General features: G+C 35.8%; 1 protein-coding gene across 1 annotated transcript in view; it reads right to left on the reverse strand.

Annotated features, from left to right (window-relative positions):
• Window positions 1-1217: 1217 nt before the first annotated feature.
• Window positions 1218-11885, reverse strand: part of LOC106001846 (vomeronasal type-2 receptor 116-like) — a gene marked incomplete at its 5' end in the record, with an annotated part of 20596 nt that continues 9928 nt past the window's right edge. The window contains 5 exon segments of the mRNA XM_013036808.1: window positions 1218-2143; window positions 3142-3265; window positions 5122-5349; window positions 6034-6840; window positions 8272-8560. Of these exon segments, the coding sequence (XP_012892262.1) occupies window positions 1218-2143; window positions 3142-3265; window positions 5122-5349; window positions 6034-6840; window positions 8272-8560 (2374 nt within the window).

Genomic DNA, 11885 nt, shown 5'->3' on the forward strand with positions numbered 1-11885 from the left:
TATATATATATAATGTGCTATATATATGTTATATGTATAATATATATATTATATGATATATATCATATATTATTGGTCCCCATTTATTGCTTTCTGTTGACTAACAGGTGGCCATCAAATTATCATTGCATAATCATAACTGAAATCAACAAGGAACAAATTTGGAATTTAGAATTCTGTGGTTCATTGTTCTTAGCAGCTTCTGTTTTCCACAACTTGGCCAACTCAGATAGCCTTCACAATATTTGTAAAGGAATTACACAAAAATAACTTGAAAATTATATCCAGCCATGGATAAGCAACCTATTATGATTCTCTACATTCCTTAGCTGTTACTTCATAAAGACAATACAACTGAGTTGTATTTTGTAGCTTATTAAACCAATTCTTAAAATTATAAAACAATATAGAGTAAGCAGAGAGGGGGGAGAAAGAAGAGAGGAAGGAAAGGGAAGAGAGAGGGAATGAAATCAGAGAGAATGGGGGAGATTATTTCAACAAAATCAATTGAGGAATAAGGAAAAAGAAAGATGTGTGAATGGTAATATCCAAGTATGAAGCAAAATAAACACTATTGAATATATAAAACATGGAACTTTTGGAAGAGGAAAATATTAATGAGTCATGATTAAGAAGAATAGTTACAGGTAGGAAGATAATGTACTTTAAAATTTTAAAAAAGTCCATTAACTCAGCTGCACAGGATAACATCTAGTGATCATGGCTTAAAAGTAAGGTGGGAAGGAACATTAAGAGAATAACATTTCCAGTTAACCATTACAGTGCCAAAAGAGGAGCTGTGGCTCAAGTGTAAAGCAGTAGCCTTGACCAAATAAATGAATGAATGAATAAATAAACTAACTAACTAACTAACTGACTAAGCGAGAGTAACCAGGCTTTAAGATCAAGACCCAGGACTAGGAACATAAAATAAATTTTTAGGCAAACGATTAAGAAACCACAATTCAAAAACTAAAAGCACTTAAAATATATTAGTGGAGATGATTGGATAAGTGCAGTGAAAGCATGAAAATCCAAAGATATTGGAACAAAATTAAAATGTAGGTGGCTAAAAATTGTGACTGTACTATCACATGAAAAATGAGTGAGGCTCACTTATTCATCAAATTGATTCTATCAATATAAACTAATATCTGATGGAAAAAGAAATGTAGAATTTATGTGACCTCCTATGTATTTAATCATACATGTAAGTTTCATCTTGAGGGTTTATTTCCACTGGCAAATGTTTTGTCCCGAAAACCATGCAGACAATTTCTATCTGGCCTTAACAATATGATGTAGCACTTGGGAGCAAAAATGCAGCCCAGCAGCCCTGCACTGGAAGCCAAGATGGAGAAAACCTCTGTAGCCACCATGACTTTTCCTTTGGCACTGTGGTAGACAGGCAGGAAAGTGAACCAGATACTACAGAACACCAGCATGCTGAAGGTCAGGAACTTGGCTTCATTGAATGTGTCAGGAAGGTTCCTGGCCAGGAAAGCCCCAATGAAGCTGGCCAAGGCCAGAAAAAACAGGTATCCTAAGACACAGTAGAAAGCAGTGAGGGAGCCCTTGTTACACAGGATGATAATGTGGCCATGTTCAGAGTGTACATCTGTGTCAATGAAGGGAGGTGAAGTCCCCAGTCAAAGTACACAGAATGTCACCTGAATCAGAGTACAGATGGGAATGATGAAGTTAGGAGCCCCTGAGAGCAGTAACCACCTCATTCTTCTCCCTGGATAAGTGACCTTGAAGGCCAGAACCACAGTTGCAGTTTTGGCTAAGACAGCCGAAACAGCTACTGTGAATACAACTCCAAATGTGGTTTGCTGTAGAATGCAGGTGGCTGTGTTTGGACGGCCAATAAAGAGCAAGGAACAGAGAAAACAGAAGATGAGGGAGATGAGCAGGATGTAGCTGAGAACTTGGTTATTAGCTTTAACAATGGGGGTGTTCTGATGTTTCACAAAGACTCCAAGAACAATTGCTGTGAGTGTACATAAACATAGAGCCATGCAGGCCAAGGCAATCCCCAAGGGCTCTTCATAAGCCAGGAAACTTACAGCTCTTTGGAGGCACTGGTTTCTCTCTGTGTTGGCATACTGATGATCTGGGCACTTCATACAATGCTCCACATCTGGTGAGGAATTCAAATAATCTTTTCAGTACTTAAAAGCAAATTAGAAAATCCCTACAAATATTACCAGATATTTTCAGTATCATATTATATCTTCATCATATTCCCACACTTTCCCACTTTCTCTTCTTTTATCCAGTCCTGGGACTTGCTTTGATGGCCTGGGCACTGTCCCTGCCACTCCTGGCTCTTTCTATTTATGTGATATTGAGGCATTGAATCCAGGACTTCATGCATGCTAGACAAACTCTCTACGCCTAATCTACATTCACAATAACTTTATCTTTACGTGTCTATAACACATATGATTCCTTACCATTTCTATCATCCCTAAATTTTTTCCAGACCTCTTCATGTTGCCATAGCTCTTCTCAGCTTGTGTTCACCACTCAAACACTTCATCCAAAAGTGTGCATCACAGGGTTTGTACTTCCCTTCATGTCTCTGGACAATATAAATAAAAGCCCTATATCCCTTCCTTGAAGTTGTCATATTGCCTGTCCCGCTTGCTTGTAATGCAGGGGGCAACATAAAATCAAATCACACTTTCAAGCACTAAAGTCATGCTGTGCACAACCCTTTTGATGGCTTCTTATACAGAAAACAATCACATCACTTGCTGTGTAGCAACAATATTTCTGGGCACTAGGAAATAAAGATGTGCAAGATCTCTTTTTTCTTTATTTTCTGAAGTCAATTTTGAAAAAAAACCGGAGACTTTATCCTTTAAGTAGCTTTGCACTTAATATAATGGGCATTAAACTTACATTAGTGATTACTTGAACAAATATTCATACTCCAGAGTAAGAAAATTAATTCTGCACATAATTCACAGCCTATGATCTTTGTCAAGAAGTAAGAACCTCTATAGTCACAATTAATTTATGAGTAAAAAAAAGAAGACATTGGTGCTGCAATCCTAATACACAACTTTTGCATTGCATGGTTTTGGGGATACTATTAGAGAATATAAATTTCTCTCCAAGTAATGAACTTACCTGTCCCATTAGCTATCTCATTCTCTGAGCAAGGGGTACAATCATAGCAACAAGCAGCCTTTTCCTCCTGAAGGGTTTTCCGGAATCCTGGAAAACAACTTTCACTGCAGACAGAGCGAGGAGGCTGAAGAAATTCAGATCTGTGTCAGTAACTGCTCAGACTTTTACCTGGCACTCCAAAAAATTCCATTTTATTTAAAGAATAGGATTATTAAATGTAGCATTTTATGCACATAAATCTGGTCAGTTAATTCAACGTTGGTATAGATTCCACATCATATCACAAACAAATTATGTTCTATCAGCTTGATCTCTATTTAGCCTATTGAACTCTTGAGAAGTGTGAGACCATTAAAAATTGATTAATGGTGAGAAAGTAAGTCCTATTGGCCAGAGCTATGGAATTTCCTTGAATTCATGTCATTATTTGTTATTTCCTGCTATTTGTGAATGACAAGGAGTAAAGAGAAGCAATTTTCTTTGAAGCTTGAAAAGTGGGCTGTAAGATATTGCATAGGCCTTCTGTTTTAGGGTTATCTGAATACAAAGAATGTCACATTTATACAGTGGCCATGAGGTGAGAATCTCTTTTGTTCAGGCTCTTTCACTGATTCATCTCACCAAAGACGCCTAAGCAGTAGGCAAGTAATCACTGAATGGTAATTCCACAAGTGGGAGCAAAATAAACCCTTAAAACATATAAAGTGATTGCTCTGATACTTTGTCACAATGTAGAAACTTTCTAAGAAAAATGTAATTTAATATTCCTAATAAACTTTTAGGAACACTCTGTTAACTTTTTTGGAGATGATCCTTGGACTTGGAACTCGTAGTCTGGGTACTGACCTTGAGGTTTTTGTGCTCAAGATTAGCATTTTATTACTTGAGCCAAATCTCCAGTTGAGGTTTTTATTGCTAATTGAGATATGACCATATAAGATGATGTTAAGCGAAATGAACCCAAAGATGGGGACACAAGTGGTTTTTTCTTTCTTGATATTGTTTTTAATGTATTTAAAATATGCTATGTGTTTTTTCGTTTCTTTGTTCCTCCCCCCGTTTTCACTCTATGTAATTTCGGTATCCTGCATCTTGTATTTACATTTTTTCTAATTTGGGGAGGGGAAGGGAAAAAAACAAAATGTTCAAATAGGGATACAATTTGACCCATTGTAACAATGAGATATACAAGACGCTATGTTGAAAATGAACTTTACAACTTGGTGAGTAAAGGGGGAGTTGGGAAGGTAGAGAAGGAATGGATAGTAGGGGAAAAACAAAGGAGAATGTAACAGTGCTCAATAGGAAATTTATTCATTACCTTACTCATATAACTGTAACCCCTCTGTATACTATTTGTATAATAAAAAGCATAAAAAGTCTCATAGAATATTCTACCCAGTTGAGCTTTAAACAAAACTATGATCTTAGATCTGAGGTAGTCATCTACCTGGGTAGATATAATTAGAAGCAAGAGTATCCTCACCCAAGTACTGTTAATATATTCTATTCATTTTATAGCCAACAGTCAGTCAATCCAATTTCTTAAGTGGGAAATATTTTAAATGTCCAATACTTAGTTTTTAGTAAGCACATAGGATATATATTTGTGTCTGCGCGCATGCATGTGTCTGTCTATCTGTTTGTGTGTGTGTGTGTGTGTGTGTGTGTGTGTGTGTGTGTGCCAGAACTAAATCTTACAATGAGAGTCTGGGCTGGGTATCTGAGCTTTGTTGCTTAATGTGAACACTTTAATGCCTAATCCACAGCACCACTTCAGCTTTACTGATGGTTCATTTGAGATTAGTCTCAAAGCATTTCCTGTTAGCACTGTTTTTTAAACATGATATTCATATCTCAGCCAGCTAAATACCTAGTATTATAGGAGTAAGTTACTGGCACCCAACCAGGTATAAATTTTAAGGGTGAAATTTCTTTACTTATATATCCTTAAAATCATTACTGTTGAATCCAACCAACCTCTGTAGTTCCTATGGTCCACTCTACTAGATCTTCAGATAAAGTCAGTTGATGACCATGAAGAGTATATGGAGAAAATTTTCCTACTTTCATTTGAAGTTGAAGACCTTCGGGAAAATTCCAAATGTTCACAATATCATACTCTGCCCCCAATTTCTTTTTCTCATCTAACATCACTTGATCTCCAGCAGGATTGTGAAACTGGATGTTCTTCAGAAAAGGATGCAGCTACAAGAGAAATATATGGTGAAATATATCCCAGAGTTAAGAAGGAAAACCTGAACCAAGAAAGGCTCTTGATTGCCTTAAATTTTTGATTCAGAATTCAAGAATAGTAGAGGCACCTAGTGAGTTGCCTTGAAGAAAACCTATCAGAGAATAAAAATAGTCTTTCGGAGTCCTGGTCACTCAGCAAGGAAATAGAAGGCCTCTCTTCAAGAGAAACCAATTTCATGTAAATAGTCATTAGTGAGAAAGTTTTCATTAGCTTACTATAGCTTTCTACATCCACTAGTTTTGTGATCATCTGTAATATGAGCTTGGTAAAATGTTAATAGATAAAATAGAATAAAACTTGATCGCTTATGAAAAATATACATAATATGTGCAGGAGGTCATCATTTACCCTTACTTAAGAAATGCAGATTTCAATGGTGATTTTGAATTCTCAAAATATTGGCTATAAACATGTTGGTTTATGTGTAACTAAAAGAATTTTTAGAAATGTCCTTTTTTATGGCTGCTTTTCTTGAGAGTACATAAAACATTCCTAGAGAATCTCACACACAATTGAAGAAGTATAGTACCTTGGGGTTTCAGACAATAACAAAATTATTTAATTTCATAGAGTAAGAACCTCTCTACAAAGTAACTTTCTTCCTAATGTGTGATGTACAACACAGAAGGCCTTACCTGTGCAGGGGTAGACACTATCCCATTTCTATTTCCCATTGTTTGCGTTTCTGTTTGATAAAGCAGCATATCATGGAGAGCCTGTGCCACAGCATACACAGCATTATATACACTGTAACTGTCTCCAGACATACTCATATCAAATATATGCCTAGGCAACCAATCCAAGGAGGCATCATGAGGACAGTTCTCCCACTGTACACAGTCAGACACAGCATCTGAGCAATTAAAAGAGAGAAACCATAACCTAGCAAGAAAAAAGTCTCCTGGGTATTTGCAAGGGTTAACTGATTTGAGAAAATCTGTGAATCCAGAAACATCTGGGTGATGGTGTGAAAAAACGAGAGGTACAAGGAATGAACCTAGAATGAAATATCTCTTTCTCATGGTTACATCCCACTCTGAGTTCATAATAAAAACTTTGCCTTTTATTAAAAATTGTTCAACACATATCAATAAATGTCGTAGGAACTCATTATCAGCATACACAATGACGATATTTGCTGAAGATTTATTTATCTGGTTATAATGTGACATAATTTTGAAAATATTCGACATGGAATAATTCGGTAATGATAGCTCAAAGGCTACACAAACTCTGTTCTTGGCCATCTCTTCTTTCAATGCAGGAAGAATCCACAAACCATTCTCATCTTGTAAGGTTATCAGTCCCACCCAATTCCAGCTGAAATGAAGTAGTAATAAAACCATGCCATTAGCTATTGAAGTGTCCTTTGGAGCAATTTGATAGAGACCAGGAAACATGTTATTGTCACTCAGAGCATGATCAAAAGGCCCAGAGGTCAGCTAAAGGGAATGAGAACAGGAGGCTGCAAAAATGAGAAGATTTCCATCCATCCTAATTCCAGTCATGATATGTATATCATATAACTATGTGCAATAGTTGGAAGGTAGGTTTTTCATTTAATTTTGGAAGAAATAAATTTAAAAATTTTAAATTATTTGACAATGTATCAATTGGTTTTTACAAAATCTCTTAATCGTTGTCAGTGTTTCCATCAACTCCTGTAATCAGTATCCACCCCACATATTCACTGACTTTCCTAGTTCCATTTTCACATATATGTACATTGAATATTATTATATTATTTTCTATACCCATCTACTCCTTTCTCGTTTTCCATATTCCCTGAACACCTGAAAAGCCACCCTCATTGAAGATATGCTTCAGTTGCCTGGTGTTTTTATGTACTGTCTCTTTCTCCAAGCGGTTACATCATCCAATTCTACCCTGATATGTAACATAATTTAGTTAGATTGATCATATATATATATATATATATATATATATATATATATATCTGAGTGTGTTATTTTTAATATTTCATTTTCCTATTTTAGACAAAATATTACGTATGAGAGATCATATACCTCCTTTTTCTTTCTAAGTCTGACCTATTGCATTCAATATATCTTACATATGAGCCTGCATATATGTATGAGTGTGTGTGTGTGAGAGTGTGCTGTGTGTGTGTGTGTGTGTGTGTGTGTGTGTGTATGAGTGTGAGTGTTAGTAAAGGGCCAGGAACTCAGGGCCTTATGTAGTTGTTGGCTTTTTCCCCCAAATGTAGCACTGTACCACTTGAACCACACATTACTGCATGATTTTTTCTAAATCATTAGAAATGATTTCTGAGTCACTAGGATTAGAGATGTGGTCCATCAGGATCATGCTCAACATATCTTGACATTTTAAAGTCATTTTCCATTTCCTGATTTTGTAAGAAATCAATATCAATTATAAGGCTTAAAATTCCGAAATAATACCTTTTGCCTATAATGTTTTAATCCCCTTTTTAAAACCAACAGGACTATAAATATCACATACATACTCTTTTTTTACTCTACAATTTAAAATATGGTTTTTATTGTAAAAAATACTGTACATAAGTGGTACCGGTACATGAGTAAGGTAAGGAGTACATTTCCAATTGAGCATTGTTACCTCCTCCTTTGTTTCCCCCCTACCATCCTTTCCCACCCCACCTCCCACACTCCTCCTGTCTCCCTTCCTCTCTGCCAAAGTTGTAAAGTTCATTTTCACCAAAGTGTCTTATACATCTCAATGTTACAATGGGTCAACTTGTATCCTTATTTAAGCATTTTGTTATTTACCTTTCCCTCCATAAATCAAATCTCTTCCTTTTGTCCTCTTCTAACACCTGAGGTGGCACTAAATTAGGCATTCTTAAGATCTCCCACCCCTCACACTCTCACCTGTGGAAAATTATAGAGGTCAAGCAGTGTCCCAATCTGTGAAGATAATGCTCCTGAAGGTCCTGTAAGTACTGCTATAGACGGGTTGTCTCTCACACAATTATAGTTTGGAAAGTCATATTTCCCAAAGAGGCAAATGAAGGGATTTTTAAATGATGTCCTTGATCCATATTGAACATCATAGATACTAAATCCCAGAGTTAAGTTATGTAAAAGATCAGGGTTTTTGTTGATCTCTTTTATAGCAAAAGCCAAGGCCAAAACACACTGGTAGTTCTTGAAGGTAAACCTGCATAATGAGCATAGAAATTCAGCAGGAATATTTCAAAATTATGGCTTTTATGGAAGGAATGCTTGGGTTTCTGCTAATAAAGTATGGTAAAATATTATGCCCAATTAGGATGGAATATGAATACAATGTCTTGTGCTTGAATATAGGGTTATGTAAATATATGAAAGGATTTTTTCATGAATTACATTCAGAAACTTAGTTAAGCCAAGAGCTTGCTTTATCTCCACTACCATATACATGCAACATGCAAAATTTTTCCATTAGGCATGGAGTAAGTTGCGATGAGACACAAAATATTCTGTTGCCTTCACCTTGGGGAAATATGGTGAAACAGGTGAAGACCTGTGTGAAAAGCCTTTTGGTTCAGTCTCCCAGTTGCTGTTAAGTGGTTATATTGCAGGTTGAGCTAACTAGCAATTCTTCAATTTAATAGCATCTTTCAGAAGGAAAGCATTATTTAATGAAGATTCTTTAGCAAGCTTTGCTCACATACCCAACAAAATCAACAGCTCTTCCTGCAATATCAACCACAACAAAAGCTTAATAACAGGTGAGGCAATTTAACTGTTATTTAGGTAATGAGAACATAGATAGTCAACCAACTCCAAGGTACTGAATATGGGGAAAGGAGCCTACAATGTAGGTTATGAGGAAAGAATTGTGAGAAATCTTTACATTGAAATCCACCATCCAAATCCACCATGAGGCACTACACTAATACTTAATATATTTGCTAGTGTATTTATCTTGAGATATAGAAAAGGAAAAAAACGTAAAGTTGTAAAGAGGATAAAAATGCTTTCCTTTCTCTTTTGTGATATGTATGTGCAATGTTAGATCTGCGTGTGAGAATATTAAAAATAAATATAACGAAATCAATGTACATTATTCAAAGAAGGACACAATGGAGACAACATGAAAATACAAATGATTCAAAATATAGAGAAATAATCCATGAAAATACAAGAAAAATGGCAAATAAAGCAAGATTAATTCTTAGAGAAAATGTCCAGGCTATGGGTCAGACAAGGAAGGACCTAGAATATAGTTATAAAATACTTTAAGAAAAAGTTGATGAAAATATGAAAAGAAAGAAAATGTACACAGGACAATTCCTGAGCATGATGAGACTAGGTAAAGCTTATTAGAAGGAGTCACGGCATCTACAAAGATAAAGGTAAATCTATATCGCATATGAAAAGGAAACTAATAGTACAGATGAAATGAAAGTGTCTTCTCCTGGCAAAAGGATATATGACACTGATAATTCCTGGGGGGGGGGAGTAAAGAGTGTGCAAGAAATTTAGGGAAAAATGAACTTTACAACTTTGGCATGGGAGCGGGGTGGGAGGGGCGGGCCGGAATGGGGGGAGGAGATGGGAAGGAATGGTAAGGGGAAACTAAGGAGCAGGCAACAATGCTTGGTAAGAAGTGCATTCATTATCTTTCCCATGTAATTCTAACCCCTCTGTACAGTGTATTCACAATAAAAAAGCAACTTAAAAAAAGGATTTTTAGGAATCAACCAAAAGCCCTACTTTAAGATTACATATTCACGAAGTAGGAGAGCAAGCAATAAAAAAGATAGAAAATATATCTAATGGAATTTTATTAGAAAAATTTCTGAGCATGGAAAAATAAAGACATATTCAGGAACAGGGAGTAATAGAAGCCCAAACAGTCCAGACCAGAAAAGAGCATGCTATTGCCCATGGAAAGGGTACTGGAAGATATTAGAGAGGAATAATTGATTATTTATGAAGGAAAAGCTGTCAGAATAAATACAACTTTCTAATATGGGACAGTGAAAGGAAGAAGAGGCTGAAATGATGTATGCCACAGTTTATAGGCAAACATCTACCAACCAAAAATTGTACCCAGCAAAATACTCCTTTATATCTAGTGAACAAATATAAAATTGCATAACAAGAATAACTGAAATAATTTTCCTCACCAATCCAGCAATAGAAAAATAGCTAAGAAAATACATATTAAAATTAATCAGAATACCATAGTGGTGGAGAGAATATTCCTTATTAGAGAGCCAGCTAAACATTATAGGAAAAGATGAGGCACAGCCACCAAGCAGGTGGATAACATGTCAGGACTTATAATTCTTAACATTAATGGCCTTAAATCTCCAAATAATTGGAACAGATTAGAGAATTGAATCAAATAGCAAGACCCATGTATTTGCTGTCCACAAGAGACCCATCATGCCAAAAAAATGAACATTTTCTAGTTGAATGCCTGCAATAATATATTTCAAGAAAATTCTCCCATCAACAGGGTGGAGTAGCAATCCTAATATCAGATGAAATACATTTAAATTAAATGGTCTAAAAACATAAAGAGAGATTTCTCCAAAGAACAAATAAGAATAAATATATGAAGAGATATTCAAAGTCTCTGGGCATAAAAGGAATGCAAATCAAAAAACGTACTGAGATTCCACCACAACCAAATGAGAATGTCCATTAGCAAGAAAACTAACAATAGCAGATGCTGGCAGGATTAAACAGCTGCCAAGTTTTAATTTTTTGAAAACATATTTAACATATGTGCAGGTCATACTATAGAAATGCGAGAATTTAACAAGCAAAATATGCCCAAACATAAAACCAAAGGACTTCATTTTCCAACAATTATAAAATACTGAAATAATAATTAAAGTATTAAATGTAATTAAATAAAGATTAATGAGTGATAAAGTGAACTTTATGTCTTTGGTCATGGGGGCTGAACTCTGGCCTGGACGCTGTCCCTCAGCTCTTCAGTTCAAGGCTAGTGGCCTACCACTTGAGCCACAGAACCACTTCTGGCTTGTTTTCTGCTTATGTGGTGTAGAGGAATTGAACCCAGGGCCTCATGCTTCGAGGCAAGTGCTCTACCACTGAACCAACTTGCCAGACCAAGTGAACTGTTTTTTAAGACAAAATATAAGAAATAAAACGATCCTTAGAACAAATGAAAATAACAAGAGCTAACAATAAATCTATGAATATAGAAAATGGATGAAAGAAAGGAATATAACAACCCTGCTTAAATCAAGAGAGAATATTGTGGAAGAACAACTCATCCTGCAACTCAAGGAACTAGATATCCAACCACCAAATTAGTACAAGGAATATAATCAAACAGAATAATATATAGAGAATAAAAATAGTAACAATAAGCAATGAATCAAAATCAGCTTGTACTAAAACAAAAGGTTGATAAGACAAGTAAAAGTCATGAACAAGGGCTCGGTAGGTGGCTCATTGGTAGAGCGCTTGCCTTGCATGCATGAGGCCCTGAGTTCGATTCCTCAACACCACATAAG

The sequence above is a fragment of the Dipodomys ordii genome, unplaced genomic scaffold, assembly GCF_000151885.1.
Source record: "Dipodomys ordii isolate 6190 unplaced genomic scaffold, Dord_2.0 Scaffold484, whole genome shotgun sequence".
NCBI classification, from domain to species: domain Eukaryota; kingdom Metazoa; phylum Chordata; class Mammalia; order Rodentia; family Heteromyidae; genus Dipodomys; species Dipodomys ordii.